General features: G+C 37.8%; 3 protein-coding genes across 3 annotated transcripts; 1 reads left to right on the top strand and 2 right to left on the bottom strand.

Moving 5' to 3' along the window:
• Positions 1 to 936: 936 nt before the first annotated feature.
• On the bottom strand, positions 937 to 1,765 carry LOC122015186 (pathogenesis-related protein STH-2-like). The gene is made up of 2 exons (XM_042571948.1): positions 1,511 to 1,765; positions 937 to 1,416 (listed from the first exon to the last, which is right to left on the bottom strand). The coding sequence occupies exons 1-2, from the start codon at positions 1,686 to 1,688 to the stop codon at positions 1,109 to 1,111; spliced, it is 486 nt and encodes a 161-aa protein (XP_042427882.1). The 5' UTR covers positions 1,689 to 1,765; the 3' UTR covers positions 937 to 1,108.
• Positions 1,766 to 3,250: 1,485 nt separating this feature from the next.
• On the bottom strand, positions 3,251 to 4,059 carry LOC122015205 (pathogenesis-related protein STH-2-like). Its single transcript, XM_042571971.1, has 2 exons — positions 3,808 to 4,059; positions 3,251 to 3,715 (listed from the first exon to the last, which is right to left on the bottom strand). Exons 1-2 carry the CDS (start codon positions 3,947 to 3,949, stop codon positions 3,408 to 3,410), a joined length of 450 nt encoding a protein of 149 aa, XP_042427905.1. The 5' UTR covers positions 3,950 to 4,059; the 3' UTR covers positions 3,251 to 3,407.
• A 9,318-nt stretch (positions 4,060 to 13,377) lies between these two features.
• Positions 13,378 to 14,128, top strand: LOC121998675 (pathogenesis-related protein 1-like). The gene is made up of 2 exons (XM_042553688.1): positions 13,378 to 13,630; positions 13,723 to 14,128. Exons 1-2 carry the CDS (start codon positions 13,453 to 13,455, stop codon positions 14,028 to 14,030), a joined length of 486 nt encoding a protein of 161 aa, XP_042409622.1. The 5' UTR covers positions 13,378 to 13,452; the 3' UTR covers positions 14,031 to 14,128.
• The last annotated feature ends 850 nt before the right edge of the window (positions 14,129 to 14,978 follow it).

The following is a 14,978-nucleotide window of genomic DNA, read 5'->3' as shown; positions in this document are numbered from 1 at the left end:
GACAAACTTTATCTTATATTAGATTCGTACCTATGTTAGGATTTACTATTATATATCTAGTGTTCATTTTAGTTCAGCTAGATTGCTGTGTGGTTTGTGATTTGTTGTACGTTTGTTATGTGTTGTGAGTTTGTTATGTTGTAATTGTTGATGTGTAGTGAGTTTGTTGTAAGTTTTGTTGTTATGTATTATCAATTTATTGTGAAAATCATCGCTTGTGATACTTAGAGTGGTTTAGATTTATATATAAATAGAAAAAATAGGAAAAAATGAAAAAGACACTAGTAAACTATAACACAGAATAGCCACAGAAATTTAAGTTTCCGTCGCAATTAGCGATGGATTTTTAAAAATCCGTCGCTAATTGCGATGGAAAATTAAATTTCTGGTGCTATTTGATGAATATCGATACTCTCTATGATACTTTATGATATTATGGATTAGCATCACTAATACCTTAATGAAGATTACTCTCCGTTTGGCTAGTAACGACGGAAATTAAAATATCTGTTGCTATATATAGCGACGGATATTTAATATCCGTCGTTATAGTACAAACGGCCGATGTCTATGCGACAGTCCGTCGCTGTTCCTTGGCAATATGTCATTAGTGACGGAATAGCGACGGACATAGTCCATCGCTATTTGGTACATTTATTGTTATGGTGGAGGTCGGCTGCCGACGACTTGCTGTTGCGCTTTTATAATTTACCCTTGGGAACCAGATATTTTTATGAAGCCAAACTGATCGCTTCCAGGATTAAATAGATGGTAAGAACTGAACATATAGGTTAAGTGTTAAAATCACCGACTTATGAGTCCATTCAGCATTTGAAGAATCCATTCAGCATCTCTTCTTATCCTGGATTTTTGTATGTGTAAGCTGGTCAACACTGTTCGATTGTCTTCGGTTTCTTCTTCTATAACAAAGCATGATTTGAAAGTAACATAGCTTTTATTTGTAGCAAAAGTTTTACACCAACGTTTCCAAGCACTCTAGAAATGAGTCCAATTATTGAAGACAATTTAACTGCTGAATTCATGATAACTTGAACTTATGCTTAGATAACAAGAATAAAAAGCAAGTTCTCATGAGTCACATATGAATTCATGCATAGACATCAGGATTAGCAAGCAAGTATCCTTCGACAGCTTTGAGGACTCCAATGGATCCATCTCTAATTGGTTTTACCTCTTCCTCACTAAGATCCTTGCCCCCGAGTGTTTCATACTCCATCTTGATCTTTGCAATGCAACTATCAGCACCCGAGGGCACAAACACTGACTCATAATCAAGTGACTTGAGCAATACGCCTATGAGACCTCCTTCGGTGGCTGTGTTTTTGAAAGTGTAAGTTGTCTCATCCAACACTACTATTTTGTTCTTGTTGAAGCTTCCCAGTGGCATATTAGAAGCTGCATTTTGCCAATGAAACAAAAGGACATATACATATAATCAGCATGTCGAATCTTGTAGAGCCTTTGATTTACTTAAAATGTATGAATATACCTGGAGCAAAGTAGAAAACATTGACGGCTCCAACTCCCTCTCCAATACGCTCAGCTTTAGAGAAAAAGTCAGGCAAGAGCTTAGGGTACAAGATGTGGGGTTCGCACACTGCTCCTTTCCAGAGCCTTGGAGCAGAGACATTGAGGGTGACCTCGTCGGTGCAGGAACCAGATACCATTTTGTTGCTGAGGATGCAGAGTGGAAAGCAAGTGACTAGAAGAGGTCGAACTACTAGTGGATGAAGATGCAGGGGAAAAGGACCGTCTTTATGTAGATCTTGAAGGTACGGTGCCGGGTCAATCATGGAGTGGTGGGTCAATTTGGGCGTCTACCTGAACACGTTGAAACTTCGGCATCTGGATTTATCTTCATGTGCGACATGATAAGTCAATTATTGCCTGGAGATGGATTTGTTTCTTCGGTACACTTGTTTGTTTCCCCCATTATTTCAAAGTATTCCGCGCAGCCCATTGGTATCTAGCCAGACTTACTTTTCAACAAGATTTTGACTCGAGGATGGTTCCAAAACGATGGAATTTATGCAACTGTTAAGTATGAATGTGATGTGGCTGAGGGAGAAAATTAAGCGTTTGGTCGTTCAACGTTTGCTTGCTGGGGAAAATAAAATTTAAGTAATTTCTTTGGTTCGACAATAAAGAATTTATGGAGCTTGACTGTTGTAAACTTGAAATTCGAGAAGATTCAGACAAAAAGAGTGACGGGTAGAGAAAAATCAACATAGCCAGATCGAAGTATCGGTTTTGGTTCTGGAAAAGAATTGAAAAAGAATTCATAGCCAGGAATGAAATAAATAGTGAATAAAATATAACATAAATTCCTTAATATTTGATTTGTAAATATACTGACAAAATATTTTATTTGAGCGATTAGATCAAATTAATTAGTTTATCTGACTTATTTAAGTGGTTTGATTTGGGCTAGTCTGCTCGAGTTATCACCCGATCCACTCATCCTTGATAAGAAAAATAGATGAGTCAAGGACACAAGGAGGATAAAAATAAGTTTTTCATATATTTTACTGATCATTACATATCCTATTTATAGGGTTAATACATCACATATTAAAAAACTCACTAACTCCACTAACACTACAACATTAACCACTATTTTCTAGCACTAACTCAACTTGCCAACTCATTGACCCACTAACACCACATTACAATCATTACCCTATTATTTCTCTTCGCTAACTAAATTAAAATATGTCCACTAACACACTAATTTTATCAACAATCTCATCCAAATGTCTCATCTTGTTTGGTTATATCAATATATTTTAAGTCATAATTTTATAGTTTTGACTGAATTAAATTATACAGCGTCCCAGTTGAAGATACTTGCTGGAGCAAGATTGTAGATACTTTTACGATCGATCTAAAGAATCATTGCTTGTTTCAGCAAATAAGCTGTTGTCTATAACATGCAGTATTGGAGCTCAAAGCAGGAATCAGCTTGTCCAGGAATTTTAGTTTATAATGTTTTTTCTTCTTATTTATTTTTACAGAATTCAGTCATCTGAAAATTATTCAACTCAGTGAAGCCAGTTGCCACTATTTTGTAAGAAATGGCTTGGCTCGTTGTGTTTAAGATTCACCGAGGCAAACATATCGAGAGTAGTTATCATTTCAGTATCTGATTTGATAGACAGAATTCTTCTTCTATTTCAGTTATCATTTCAGTATCATTTCGGATGTTCATCCTTTTTTTCCTCAAAAGAAAACAGAGCAAGTGACTAAAACAGCCAATAACATTTATTAATGCACTCTAGATAAATATATTCCATCCATTTATTGATCACATTTATTAAATAAGATTCAAAGTGGAACATAGTTGAAAAGGAAGTTGCTAAGGTTGGATGAGCGAGATGTGTATGAATTTAAGCGTAGACATCAGGATTGGCAAGTAGATATCCTTCGGTGGCCTTGAGCACTCCGATGGATCCATCTCTGGTGGCTTTTAGTTCCTCTTCACTGAGATCTTTGCCCCCAATTGTTTCATACTCAAACTTGAGCTTCGCAACGCAACTATCAGCACCAGATGGAACGAAGACGGACTCATAGGTTTGTGATTTAACAAGCACGCCAAGGAGCCCTCCTTCGACGGACGAGTTCTTAAAAGTGAATGTGGCTTCATCGAGCACTTCTATCTTGTTCTTGTTGAGGCTTCCCGGTGGCAGATTTGCGGCTGTAGAGTAAACAAAAGAATTCATTAGCATGTAAAATCTACCGTATCGATCGAGTGCAGCAAAAATCTTTAAAAGTCTTTAAATTTCATACCCGGAGCGAAGTAGAAGACGTTAATAGCTCCGACTCCCTCTCCAATACGCTCGGCTTTAGAAAAAAAAGTCAGGCATGAGCTTGGGGTACAAGATATGGGGCTCCTCGATCGCTCCTTTCCAGAGCCTTGTGGCTGAGACATTGAGAGTGACCTCGTCGGTGCAGGAACCGGAAACCATTTCGTCGCCGAGGAAATGAACAGAAAGGTTAGTGACGGGAGAGCTAAGATTAGCAGTAGTGGGTGAGGAAGAAGTGGAAGAGTGGATTGTTTATATAGATCTCGTAGGCACCGTGTGTTCTGCGGGTCAATTTGGGCGTCAACTTTAACCCTCTGTTCTGTTTGAACAGGGTGAGCGACAACGGAAGGAAAGGTAGGGCGAGTAAACTATTTATATTGTCTTTGTTTTGTTTGAGACGGTTGTGTTTGGAAGGAAAGTGAGAGAAGGTCAATTTGGGAGACGGTTCTGTTTGGCAGGAAAGTGACAGAAGGTCAAGTTGGGCGTCGACTTTTAAAATGGAAGAAGGAAAAGGTAAGACAGCTCACATATTGAAATTTAAATTTGTTTATTTTTATTTATTTTCTTAAATATTTTAGATAGATTTATTTCATTAGTATATTTTTTAGAAAGGAAAAAAAGAAAAATCGAAATATCGTGAACGGTTCATTAATATTTATTTATTTATTTATTTCAGTAAGATTTTGATTGAGAATAATTTCTTAAAAAAATCCCATGCTAAATGAGCACAGTTAGTTATGAATTTTAAATTTTGAATGAGTGCCAAGAAGGTTAATAATCATACTGAGATAGAGATCAAAGTGTAGATGAGTTTACTTGGATGAAGAACAAAGTCTAGATGAGTTTATCGAGATGTTGGTCAAAGTCTAGATGGGTTAACTCGATTGGATTATCTAAGATAAAAGAGGTGGTCGTTCAATTCAAATAAACTGAGGCGTTTCCTTTAAAGGTACCCCCGACTATTCCAGTCGGTTCACCCAATGCTAGGGGTTCAGCTCCCTTGATTCATTACTCTACTCAATCAGCTACACTCCCCTAACTCACTGCTCCGCTTAGTCGACTTATCTCGCCCGACACCCTGCTTAGCTCTCCCAATTTGATATGCCTCCGCTAGAGAACTCTGGTGAGTTGTTGATCAGCGTTCATTGAACCGAAGCTCTCCTCCCCGAGTCAATCAAAGGCCGAGTGGTCGTTTATCTCCCGTCTCTTCTTGATATTCTTCTTCCCCGACCAGTCGGCAAGAAGATGCATCCTGATATCCGGATTGTTGAGCCCGTTCTCCGTGTAATAGGGCCCGAGAGTCATCTCAATCTCGCTAAGAAGCCCGCCAAGAAAAAATAAAAGCAATGCCGCTTGAGGGGATATCCATAAGATATTTGGAGGCTCCACAGATGGAGATTCACATCGAGCAAAAAAAGCTCATGATTAGCAATTGGAAAGTTGTAGCATTAGCGCCAAGAGGGGGCTCGAGAAAGGTCCTCAAATAGATTTTAGCTCTTGAGACTTAGAGAGAGTGGAGGCCCCTTATGAAAATGCCTTGATCATTAAGGTCAGCATAGCTAACTACAATGTATCTAGGGCTTTCATTGACACAAGTAGCTCAGTCAATATTATCTTCAAGAAGGTCTTTGATTAATTACAGATTGATAGGGAGGATCTTCATCCTATAAGTACCTCCTTGTTCAAATTCATCGGGCATAAAGTGCCACCATTCGGCCAAATCCGTATGGAAATATCCTTGGGACAAGAGCCTCTGCGATGAACTCAACTCACCCATTTCACCATAGCATATGCCCCCTCTGCTTAGAATGTTATTTTGGGAAGGTTTGCCTTGAATGAATTTTGAGTTGTGGTCTTCATTTTCCAATAAAAGGTCAAGTTTCCTATGGCAGATCAAGTTGTTGAAGTAAAAGGAGATTAAGTGGTGGCTAAAATGTGTTATTTAGATATGGTCAAGACCGACTCATGCAATGCCTACAAGACTCAGAGGGCTGAAGTACAAGTGGTGCAGGATGTACTTGTAAGTACCTTCTATTAGTTTTGATATTGATCAACTAAGTTAAGTTAGGTATTATGTATTTGATGTCTTGTGTCTAAGTGTACATGAACATAGGAGCATAAAAAGTCAAGCGGAAAACACAATGAGCGAGAAGGATAGTACGGGAAGGTAGCCGACGGGGTTGGTACATTCAAGGGATGAAAAGCTCCAGAAGAGTACACTGGTGGAATGAGAAGGACGCACGTGGTGCATTCATAGGACGAGAAGATGGGAGGAAGTTTGTTCGAGGAAAATGTTGGAGTTGAGTTCCGATGAGCTCAACTCCAGATGACTGGAGTATCACCCAAGCGAGAAGAATGAAGAATGGTCAATGACTTTAGTTGACCATTCCAGGTGTCTCCAATTGCCCAAAGGCTCCTTGATAAAATGAAGACCTGAGGTGCCTCCGATGGATTTGAGGCACCTCGCATGCAGCAAAGAATCACTATCGGTTGTAGGACTTGAGGCGCCTCTGATGAACTGAGGCGTCTCCTATGAATCGAGGCACCTCCAAAGATCAAGAGCAGTTGCCATAGAGATAAATAGTGGACTCCAACTTAGCACAATCGAGGTGCCTTCGATGCCTCCAAATCATATTGAAGTTGTTGCGATGAGAATAAAGTTTTATCCATGGAAACACCTCCAAGCGTTCAAGGTACCTTGAATTGCCACATTAGCAAATGGTCATTTCGACCAAAATGCTATAAATAGAGGCCTTGTCCTCTTAGTTCAATAACATATTTTGTACTCACTTCTGTATTTCATTTCGATCTTATAACTGTTATAAGGGGCTAATTCTCCTTCTACCTTTGTCAAAAAATGAGCTTTCTTAATGCACTTTCATCGCCTTGGATTAGCAACTTCCCGTTTGTAAATAAAGTAAATCCTTAGTCTCTTACTTTTTTTTATGTGTTTAATTTCTAATTTAATGTATGTATCCTTGCTAAGCTAGAATCAAGAGATTTAAAATCTAATTTACAAGCTATTCACCCCCTCTAGCCAGTCCAACCGATCCAACAAATGGTATCAGAGTTTAATCATCTTAGAAGAATTAACCACCAACTAAAGCAACAAGGAAGATGGCTGGATCAAGTATCCATCCACCGAAGTTTGAGAGGGAGTTCATCATTTGAAAATGTAAAATGGAGGTATTCTTTAAAATTGATTTTGATATGATGCCTTGTATTAAAAATCGTTTTGAAGTACCTAGGGACAAGGACGGAGAAGGAAGGGACCAACATCTATGGACCAAAAAAGCATAGATATGAATTCACGACCAATGATAATTAAGGCAGAATTTTATTTATTAAATGTCTTACGACCGGAGGAAATCAATCGTATTGGTACCTCAACTCTATGAAATAACTTTGGAAACAGTTCTTAGAACTCCACTAAGATACATCAGTAATTAAGTTGGTTGGATGAGATGTGCTCCGAAACAAACCCAACAACCTCTGACTGCTGACTAGAGAAAGCTGAGTCAATTGCTCAACTGCATGCAAAGCTCAAGGAGTTATCACCAAACTCACCAACCTTAGAGAAATGATGCCAAATCGGGATACTTTCCGATATGCATTAAATTCATTTCCATGAACCTTGGAATAGACATCGATTATAGACTCTTACTACATCTCCAAGGATCTCAAGGTAAGTACTTTAAAACGTTTATTTTTTACTTTAAAACTTCACGAATCACAATGAGCATAACTAATAAAAGAAAAGGATTCAAATCGGACCATAGCATTACAAGTTAAGAGGAACGAGCCGGATTCAAAAACCTCACTCGACGAAGATGAAGAATCATATATGGCAAGAAAATTAAAAGTTTTTTAATTCTAACAATTTGGATAAGACATAGGCTAAAAACTTCTACGGAATAGACAAAAAGTAAGGTGCTACAACAACAGTGAAGAAGCCCCAAATTAAAAGGCAAAGGAAAAAAAAGGACAAAGGATCAAGAATGTCCAAGCAAAGGAACATCAAAGTGACGTGGAGCGAGTCATCATCAAAAGAGTCTGAGATGTAAGAATACGACATACCAGTACTAATGGGCAGCCGCGGTGGTGAAGGCCTACCAGACTTACAACGCCTACTACTATGCACAGAGTGCAGAAGAGAACCCTAATGCATGTGTGGTTATGTGATTAAACATTCTTTTGATATCTTTATTAACTATTTTGAGTTATTTGAGAAGGATTCGGAAAGAGATCTATATGAAAATCTAGCTATCAAGGATTTTCATATAGAATCTGTTGATTCCATTTTGCACTTTTCTTGTGCTTTACTAGCAAAAACTTCCCTTCGTATCTGGTGTATCCCAGTAAGTTGTTGATATCAACAAAATTTGAGTGCCCATGTGCAGTAGTTAACAGATCCTTGGCTGACCGCCTGCATTCTGACACAAGTTATTCCTCTCTTTTGATGCCAAGAAGGAGCCCTATTTAAGATCTATCACATTGTCTAAATGTGAAGAGGATCACAAATAAGTATTGCTTGCTAGTTTTTCAGGTATCCATCTGTGATTATGTGTTCATATCACAGAGTCCAGTCTTTTTGAGAGAGCACTAGCAAATGAAAAATTGCAGAAGTGTGTGCTATTATGGTGATGCTACTTAGAGTATGAAGCAACATAACCTGTCAGCAGCAAGACGAATTTTCTTTAGAGCTATTCATGCATGTCCTTGGTATGTATTCTGCTTAAACTAATTTATAATGGTTTTTTGATGTATTTTGCTACAAAATCTGCACTCCTAATTAGAATTTCCTTCACTGATACTGATTGTCCTCTTTATTGTTGTATGAATCCATCCTGAATGTTTATCTGCATTGCTGATCCTTATTCATAAGAATCAGTCTTTTATGCCATCTGCAGTCAATCTAGTGAGCCAGGAAGATGATGTTCACACAGTCTATACTAATTAAAATTTTTCAAAAATCAATCTTCTAAAAAATTTTATTTTAAAATTTCATTTTTTTGTTGAAAAATCATAAAAAACAATTAATAGTTGAGCAGATTTAAAATTTTTTCTACTAATAGATAACATATTTTTTATATCATAGAAAAATTTAAACGAAAAGAAAATCAAACAGAAGGTTTATGAATAATAATTTTACCAATATTGTTAATTATTCAAACAAATTCATTTCTAGCAATCAAATTACGATAATTTAATAGGCTAAACATGATTTTGAAATTCAATATAAATTTTTACCTACTAGATTTATCAAGATTTCTTTTAGTACGTTACTTCTTGAAATCTTTATAATTTGGCCTCTAGGTTTCTTAAATACCAGTTAAACCCTTCATAATTTCTAACCAATGTAGGCATAAAAAATGAGTTTGAATTTGAAGAAAAATGTTCTAACTCTAAATTTTGAGTTTTCACTATTTATTTTAATTTTTAATTTTCATTTTTGAACATTTCTAGTTCTAAGCATGTATTTTCCAATTCAATTTTTACTATTAATTTTTCTTTTCTTAATTTAAGAAACTTGCTTCTAGATTTGCATAAAGATCTAGATAACATTTTTATTACATCATATAGTTTGTTGGCGGGTAAGAGTCGTACCTCACTTACCATGTCAAACTCACAAGTGGATGCTCCCCTTCATTAATGCTTTTTCCCTAAGTGGCTTCATCGTCTGCTTCTTGGTGGCTGACCATTAGTACTGGTATGTCGTATTCTTACATCTTAGACTCTTCTGATGATGACTCGCTCCACGTCACTTTGACGTTCCTTTGCTTGGACATTCTTGATCCTTTGTCCTTTTTTTTCCTTTGCCTTTCAATTTGGGGCTTCTTCATTGTTGTTGTAGCACCTTACTTTTTTGTCTATTCCGTAGAAGTTTTTAGCCTATGTCTTATCCAAATTGTTAGAATTAAAAAATCTTTTAATTTTCTTGCCATATATGCTTCTTCATCTTCGTCGAGTGAGGTTTTTGAATCCGGCTCGTTCCTCTTAACTTGTAATGCTATGATCCGATTTGAATCCTTTTCTTTTATTAGTTATGCACATTGTGATTCGTGAAGTTTTAAAGTAAAAAAATAAGCATTCTAAAGTACTTACCTTGAGATCCTTGGAGATGTAGTAGGAGTCTATAATCTATGTCTATTCCAAGGTTCATGGAAATGAATTTAATGCATATCGGAAAGTATCCCGATTTGGCATCATTTCTCTAAGATTGGTGATAAGCTCCTTGAGCTTTGCATGCAGTTGAGCAATTGACTCACCTTTCTCTAGTCAACAGTCAGAGGTTGTTGGGTTTATTTCGGAGCACATCTTGTCCAACCAACTTAATTACTGATGTACTTTAGTGGAGTTCTAAGAACTTTTTCCAAAGTTATTTCATAGAGTTTAGGTACCAATACGATTGATTTCCTCCACTCGTAAGACATTTAATAAATAAAATTCTGCCTTAATTATCGTTGGTCGTGAATTCATATCTTTTCCTTTTTCGTCCTTGTCCCTAGGTACTTCAAAATCATTTTTAATACAAAGCAGCATATCAAAATCAATTTTAAAGAATACCTCCATTTTACATTTTCAGGCGATGAACTCTCTCTCAAACTTCGGTGGATGGATTCTTGATCCAACCATCTTCCTTGTTGCTTTAGTTGGTGGTTAGTTCTTCTAAGATGATTAAACTCTGATACCATTTGTTGGATCGGTTGGACTGGCTAGAGGGGGTGAATAGCTTGTAAATTAGATATTAAATATCTTGCTTCTAGGTTAGCAAGGATACACACATTAAATTAGAAATTAAACACATAAAAGTAAAGTAAGAGACTAAGGATTTACTTTATTTACAAACGGGAAGTTGCTAATTCAAGGCGATGAAAGTGCATTAAGAAAGCTCATTTTTTGACAAAGGTAGAAGGAGAATTAGCCCCTTATAATAGTTATAAGATCGAAATGAAATACAGAAGTGAGTACAAAATGTGTTATTGAACTAAGAGGACAAGGCCTCTATTTATAGCATTTTGGTCGAAATGACCATTTGCTAATGTGGCAATTCAAGGTACCTTGAACGTTTGGAGGTGTCTCCATATGGATAAAACTTTGTTTTCATCGCAACAACTTCAATATGATTTGGAGGCATCGGAGGCACCTCGATTGTGCTAAGTTGGAGTCCACTATTTATCACTATGGCAACTGTGCTTGCTCTTTGGAGGTTCCTCGATTCATAGGAGACGCCTCAATTCATCTGAGGCGCCTCAAGTTCTATAACCGATAGTGATTCTTTGCTGCATGCGAGGTGCCTCAAATCCATCGGAGGCACCTCAGGTCTTCATTTTATCAAGGAGCCTTTGGGCAATTGGAGACACCTGGAATGGTCAACTAAAGTCATTGACCATTCTTCATTTTTCTCGCTTGGGTCATACTCCGGTCATCTGGAGTTGAGCTCACCCGAACTCAACTCCAACATTTTCCTCGAACAAACTTCCTCCCATCTTCTCGTCCCATGAATGCACCACGTGTGTCCTTCTCATTCCACTAGTGTACTCTTCTGGAGCTTTTCATCCCTTGAATGTACCAACCCCGTTGGCTACCTTCCCGTACTATCCTTCTCGCTCATTGTGTTTTCCGCTTGACTTTTTATGCTTCTATGTTCTTGTACACTTACACACATGACATGAAATACATAATACCTAACTTAACTTGGTTGATCAATATCAAAACTAATAGAAGGTACTTACAAATACATCCTGCACCACTTGTACATCAGCCCTCTGAGTCTTGTAGGCATTGCATGAGTCGGTCTTGACCATATCTAAATAACACTTTTTAGCCACTACTTAATGTCCTTTTACTTCAACAACTTGATCTGCCATAGGAAACTTGACCTTTTATTGGAGAGTGAAGACCACAACTCAAAATTCATTCAAGGCAAACCTTCCCAAAATAACATTCTAAGCAGAGGGGGCATATGCTATGGTGAAATGGGTGGGTTGAGTTCATCGCAGAGGCTCTTGTCCCAAGGATATTTCCATACGGATTTGGCCGAATGGTGGCACTTTATGTTCGGTGAATTCGAACAAGGAGGTACTCATAGGATGAAGATCCTCCCTATCAATCTGCAATTAATCAAGGGTCTTCTTGAAGATAATATTGACTGAGCTACTTGTGTCAATGAAAGCCTTAGATACATTGTAGTTAGCTATGCTGACCTTAATGATCAAGGCATTTTCATAAGGGGCCTCCACTCTCTAAGTCTCAAGAGCTAAAATCTATTTGAGGACCTTTCTCGAGCCCCCTCTTGGCGCTAATGCTACAACTTTCCAATCGTTGATCATGGGCTTTTTTTGCTGAATGTGAATCTCCATCTGTGGAGCCTCCAGATATCTTATGGATATCCCCTCAAGCGACATTGCTTTTATTTTCTTCTTGGCGTGCTTCTTAGCGAGATTGAGATGACTCTCGGGCCCTATTACACGGAGAACGGGCTCAACAATCCGGATATCAGGATGCATCTTCTTGCCGAATGGTCGGGGAAGAAGAATGTCAATAAGAGACGGGAGACAAATGACCACTCGACCTTTGATTGACTCGGGGAGGAGAGCTTCGGTTTAATGAACGCTGATCAACAACTCACCAGAGTTCTCTAGCGGAGGCATGTCAAATTGGGAGAGCTAAGTAGGGTGTCGGGGGAGATAAGTTGACTAAGCGGAGCAGTGAGTTAGGGGAGTTGAGCACTTGAGCTATTGGAGTCGGATGGATCGAATGGAGAAATCAAGGGAGATGAGCTAACTGAGTAGAGTAATGAATCAAGGAAGCTGAACCCCTAGCATTGGGTGGACTGACTGGAGTAGTCGGGTGTACCTTTAAAGGAAACATCTTGGTTTATTTGAACTGAACGATCACCTCTTTTATCTCAAATAATCCAATCGAGTTTACCCATCTAGACTTTGGCCTCCATCTCAATAAACTCTTCTAGACTTTGATCTCCATCTCAGTAAACTCATCTTGACTTTGATCTCTATCTCGGTAAGACTATTAACCTTCTTGGCACTAATTCAAAATTCAGAATTCATAACTAACTGTGCTTATTTAGCATGGGATTTTCTTGTGAAATTATTCTCAATCTAAATCTTATTGAAATAAATAAATAAATATTAATGAACCGTTCACGATATTTCGATTTTTCTTTTTTCCTTTCTAAAAAATCTACTAATGAAACAAATCTATCTAAAATATTTAAGAGAATATATTTAAATTTCAATATGTGAGCTGTCTACCTTTTACTTCTTCCATTTTAAAGTCGACGCCCGAATTGACCTTCTGTGTCACTTTCCTTCCAAACAGAACCGTCTCCCAAATTCACCTTCTCTCACTTTCCTTCCAACCACAACCGTCTCAAACAAAACAAAGACAATATAAATAGTTTACTCGCCCTACCTTTCCTTCCGTTGTCGCTCACCCTGTTCAAACAGAACAGAGGGTTAAAGTTGACGCCCAAATTGACCCGCAGAACACACGGTGCCTACGAGATCTTATATAAACAATCGACTCTTCCACTTCTTCCTCACCCACTACTGCTAATCTTGCCTCTCCCGTCACTAACCTTTCTGTTCATTTCCTCGGCGACGAAATGGTTTCCGGTTCCTGCACCGACGAGGTCACTCTCAATGTCTCAGCCGCAAGGCTCTGGAAAGGAGCGATCGAGGAGCCCCATATCTTGTACCCCAAGCTCATGCCTGACTTTTTTTCCAAAGCCGAGCGTATTGGAGAGGGAGTCGGAGCTATTAACGTTTTCTACTTCGCTCCGGGTATGAAATTTAAAGACTTTTAAAGATTTTTTCTGCACTCGATCGATACGGTAGATTTTGCATGCTAATGAATTATTTTATTTACTCTACAGCCGCAAATCTGCCACCGGGAAGCCTCAACAAGAACAAGATAGAAGTGCTCGATGAAGCCACATTCACTTTTAAGAATTCATCCGTCGAAGGAGGTCTCCTTGGCGTGCTTGTTAAATCACAAACCTATGAGTCCGTCTTCGTTCCATCTGGTGCTCATAGTTGCGTTACGAAGCTCAAGTTTGAGTATGAAACAATTGGGGACAAAGATCTCACTGAACAGGAACTAAAAGCCACCAGAGATGGATCGATCGGAGTGCTCAAGGCCACCGAAGGATATCTACTTGCCAATCCTGATGTCTACGCTTAAATTCATACACATCTCGCTCATCCAACCTTAGCAACTTCCTTTTCAACTATGTTCCACTTTGAATCTTATTTAATAAATGGATGAATTATAATTATCTAGAGTTAAATGTTATTTGCTGTTTTTGTCACTTGCTCTGTTTTCTTTTGAGTAAAAACAAGATGAACATCCGAAATGATACTGAAATGATAACTGAAATAGAAGAAGAATTCTGTCTATCAAATCAGATACTGAAATGATAACTACTCTCGATATGTTTGCCTCGGTGAATCTTAAACACAACGAGCCAAGCCATTTCTTACAAAATAGTGGCAACTGGCTTCACTGAGTTGAATAATTTTCAGATGACTGAATTCTGTAAAAATAATAAAGAAGAAAAAACATTATAAACTAAAATTCCTGGACAAGCTGATTCCTGCTTTGAGCTCCAATACTGCATGTTATAGACAACAATTTACTTGCTGAAACAAGCAATGATTCTTTAGATCGATAGTAAAAGTATCTACAATCTTGCTCCAGCAAGTATCTTCAACTGGGACGCTGTATAATTTAATTCAGTCAAAATTATAAAATTATGACTTAAAATATATTGATATAATCATCAGGAGAGTCAAGTAAATCAAACAAGATGAGACATTTGGATGAGATTGTTGATAAAATTAGTATATTAGTGGGTATGCCTTAATTGAGTTAAGTGAAAAGAAATAATAGGGTAATGGTTGTAACGTGATGTTAGTGGGTCAATGAATTGGCAAGTTGAGTTAATAGTGGAAGATAGTGGTTAATGTTGTGGTGTTAGTGGAGTTAGTGGGTTTTTTAATATGTGATGTATTAACCTATAAATAGGATATGCAATGATCAATAAAAGTGTTTGAAAAATTTATTTTTATCCTCCTTGTGTCCTCGACTCGTTTATTTTTCTTATCAGGGATGAGTGGATCACGGGTGATA

The sequence above is a fragment of the Zingiber officinale genome, chromosome 1A (genome assembly GCF_018446385.1).
Source record: "Zingiber officinale cultivar Zhangliang chromosome 1A, Zo_v1.1, whole genome shotgun sequence".
NCBI classification, from domain to species: domain Eukaryota; kingdom Viridiplantae; phylum Streptophyta; class Magnoliopsida; order Zingiberales; family Zingiberaceae; genus Zingiber; species Zingiber officinale.
This window is presented reverse-complemented; position numbering and strand designations above follow the sequence as displayed.

Bases quoted from the DNA above. Each gene is read 5' to 3' on its own strand.
- LOC122015186 (XM_042571948.1), bottom strand. From the start codon at position 1,688: ATGGTATCTGGTTCCTGCACCGACGAGGTCACCCTCAATGTCTCTGCT. The intron at 1,417-1,510 runs GTATATTCATAC...GGCAAAATGCAG, and splicing joins TGTTTTCTACTTTGCTCCAG to CTTCTAATATGCCACTGGGA.
- LOC122015205 (XM_042571971.1), bottom strand. From the start codon at position 3,949: ATGTCTCAGCCACAAGGCTCTGGAAAGGAGCGATCGAGGAGCCCCATA. The intron at 3,716-3,807 runs GTATGAAATTTA...TTTACTCTACAG, and splicing joins CGTCTTCTACTTCGCTCCGG to CCGCAAATCTGCCACCGGGA.
- LOC121998675 (XM_042553688.1), top strand. From the start codon at position 13,453: ATGGTTTCCGGTTCCTGCACCGACGAGGTCACTCTCAATGTCTCAGCC. The intron at 13,631-13,722 runs GTATGAAATTTA...TTTACTCTACAG, and splicing joins CGTTTTCTACTTCGCTCCGG to CCGCAAATCTGCCACCGGGA.